Source organism: Procambarus clarkii, chromosome 26 (assembly GCF_040958095.1).
Source record: "Procambarus clarkii isolate CNS0578487 chromosome 26, FALCON_Pclarkii_2.0, whole genome shotgun sequence".
In the NCBI taxonomy this organism is placed as follows: Eukaryota; Metazoa; Arthropoda; class Malacostraca; order Decapoda; family Cambaridae; genus Procambarus; species Procambarus clarkii.
This window is the reverse complement of record NC_091175.1, coordinates 17,093,251-17,095,379: the sequence shown is the minus strand read 5'-3', so window position 1 is coordinate 17,095,379 and position 2,129 is coordinate 17,093,251. Positions and strand designations below refer to the sequence as shown.

The 2,129-nt window shown below is 57.4% G+C and overlaps 1 protein-coding gene across 1 annotated transcript; it reads right to left on the bottom strand.

The window, feature by feature from the left end:
* Positions 1-266: 266 nt before the first annotated feature.
* LOC138368800 (mucin-22-like) lies at positions 267-1,424 on the bottom strand. The gene has a single exon (XM_069331497.1). It carries the CDS (start codon positions 1,422-1,424, stop codon positions 267-269), a length of 1,158 nt encoding a protein of 385 aa, XP_069187598.1.
* Positions 1,425-2,129: the final 705 nt, after the last annotated feature.

The following is a 2,129-nucleotide window of genomic DNA, read 5'->3' as shown; positions in this document are numbered from 1 at the left end:
TGTGTTCCCGTTATTTTATACAGCGAAGTGATCCACGTCTTCGTTGAGTGTTCTGTGTTCCCGTTATTTTATACAGCGAAGTGATCCACGTCTTCGTTGAGTGTTCTGTGTTCCCGTTATTTTATACAGCGAAGTGATCCACGTCTTCGTTGAGTGTTCTGTGTTCCCGTTATTTTATACAGCGAAGTGATCCACGTCTTCGTTGAGTGCATGTGTGTCTGTACTTACCTATTCGTGCCTGGAAGAAGGAGCTTTAGCTCTTGGACTCAGATTATTTTTTTGGTCTTAGGTGCCTCTTGTCTAATTACATGATTCCGGGGTTTTAGATGTCTGCTGCAGAAGGCCTGTAGCGTGCTGGCCTGTAGCGTGCTGGCCTGTAGCGTGCTGGCCTGTAGCGTGCTGGCCTGTAGCGTGCTGGCCTGTAGCGTGCTGGCCTGTAGCGTGCTGGCCTGTAGCGTGCTGGCCTGTAGCGTGTTGGCCTGTAGCGTGCTGGCCTGTAGCGTGCTGGCCTGTAGCGTGCTGGCCTGTAGCGTGCTGGCCTGTAGCGTGCTGGCCTGTAGCGTGCTGGCCTGTAGCGTGCTGGCCTGTAGCGTGCTGGCCTGTAGCGTGCTGGCCTGTAGCGTGCTGGCCTGTAGCGTGCTGGCCTGTAGCGTGCTGGCCTGTAGCGTGCTGGCCTGTAGCGTGCTGGCCTGTAGCGTGCTGGCCTGTAGCGTGCTGGCCTGTAGCGTGCTGGCCTGTAGCGTGCTGGCCTGTAGCGTGCTGGCCTGTAGCGTGCTGGCCTGTAGCGTGTTGGCCTGTAGCGTGCTGGCCTGTAGCGTGCTGGCCTGTAGCGTGTTGGCCTGTAGCGTGCTGGCCTGTAGCGTGCTGGCCTGTAGCGTGCTGGCCTGTAGCGTGCTGGCCTGTAGCGTGCTGGCCTGTAGCGTGCTGGCCTGTAGCGTGCTGGCCTGTAGCGTGCTGGCCTGTAGCGTGTTGGCCTGTAGCGTGCTGGCCTGTAGCGTGCTGGCCTGTAGCGTGCTGGCCTGTAGCGTGCTGGCCTGTAGCGTGCTGGCCTGTAGCGTGCTGGCCTGTAGCGTGCTGGCCTGTAGCGTGTTGGCCTGTAGCGTGCTGGCCTGTAGCGTGCTGGCCTGTAGCGTGCTGGCCTGTAGCGTGCTGGCCTGTAGCGTGCTGGCCTGTAGCGTGCTGGCCTGTAGCGTGCTGGCCTGTAGCGTGTTGGCCTGTAGCGTGCTGGCCTGTAGCGTGCTGGCCTGTGCGTGCTGGCCTGTAGCGTGCTGGCCTGTAGCGTGTTGGCCTGTAGCGTGCTGGCCTGTAGCGTGCTGGCCTGTAGCGTGCTGGCCTGTAGCGTGCTGGCCTGTGCGTGCTGGCCTGTAGCGTGCTGGCCTGTAGCGTGCTGGCCTGTAGCGTGCTGGCCTGTGCTGTTGGAGCATTTTGGGTGAGCGGTTCTTTACGGTTGCAACATTCCGGAAGCGTGACTGGGGGTGGGGGGAACGATTGGGCCACGTCCTTTCCATCAAATGTACCGCCTGTCTCGCTGCTATCTATCCCTCCATCCCCGTGCCATGGCGCCCCCAGGGACTTTAATCACCGACTCCTCTTCCTCCTCTTGTTCAACCACTTGGGCCGGACGGTAGAGCGACGGTCTCGCTTCATGCAGGTCGGCGTTCAATCCCCGACCGTCCACCAAGTGGTTGGGCACCTTTCCTTTCCTCTCCCGTCCCATCCCTAATCCTTATCCTGACCCCTTCTCAGTGCTATATAGTCGTAATGGCTTGGCGCTTTCCTCTGATAATTCTCTCTCTCTCTCTCTCTCTTCCTCCTCTACCCCTCCCTCGAGCAGGGTCTAAGACCTGAGGGATGCAGGTAAGCCCTAAGTCATCACTCTTTTGTAAATTTCACCTAAGATAACTTAACCAAATCTTAAGTTAATCTAACCCAACCTAACGGAATAGAGAGATAACATGTATTTGTATGTATATGGTGAGCACGAGGGTGTGTACTCACCTAGTTGTGCTTGCGGGGGTTGAGCTCTGGCTCTTTGGTCCCGCCTCTCAACTGTCAGTCAACTGGTGTTGATTGACTTTGGTTCCTGAGCCTACTGGGCTCTATCATATCTACACTTGAAACTGTGTATG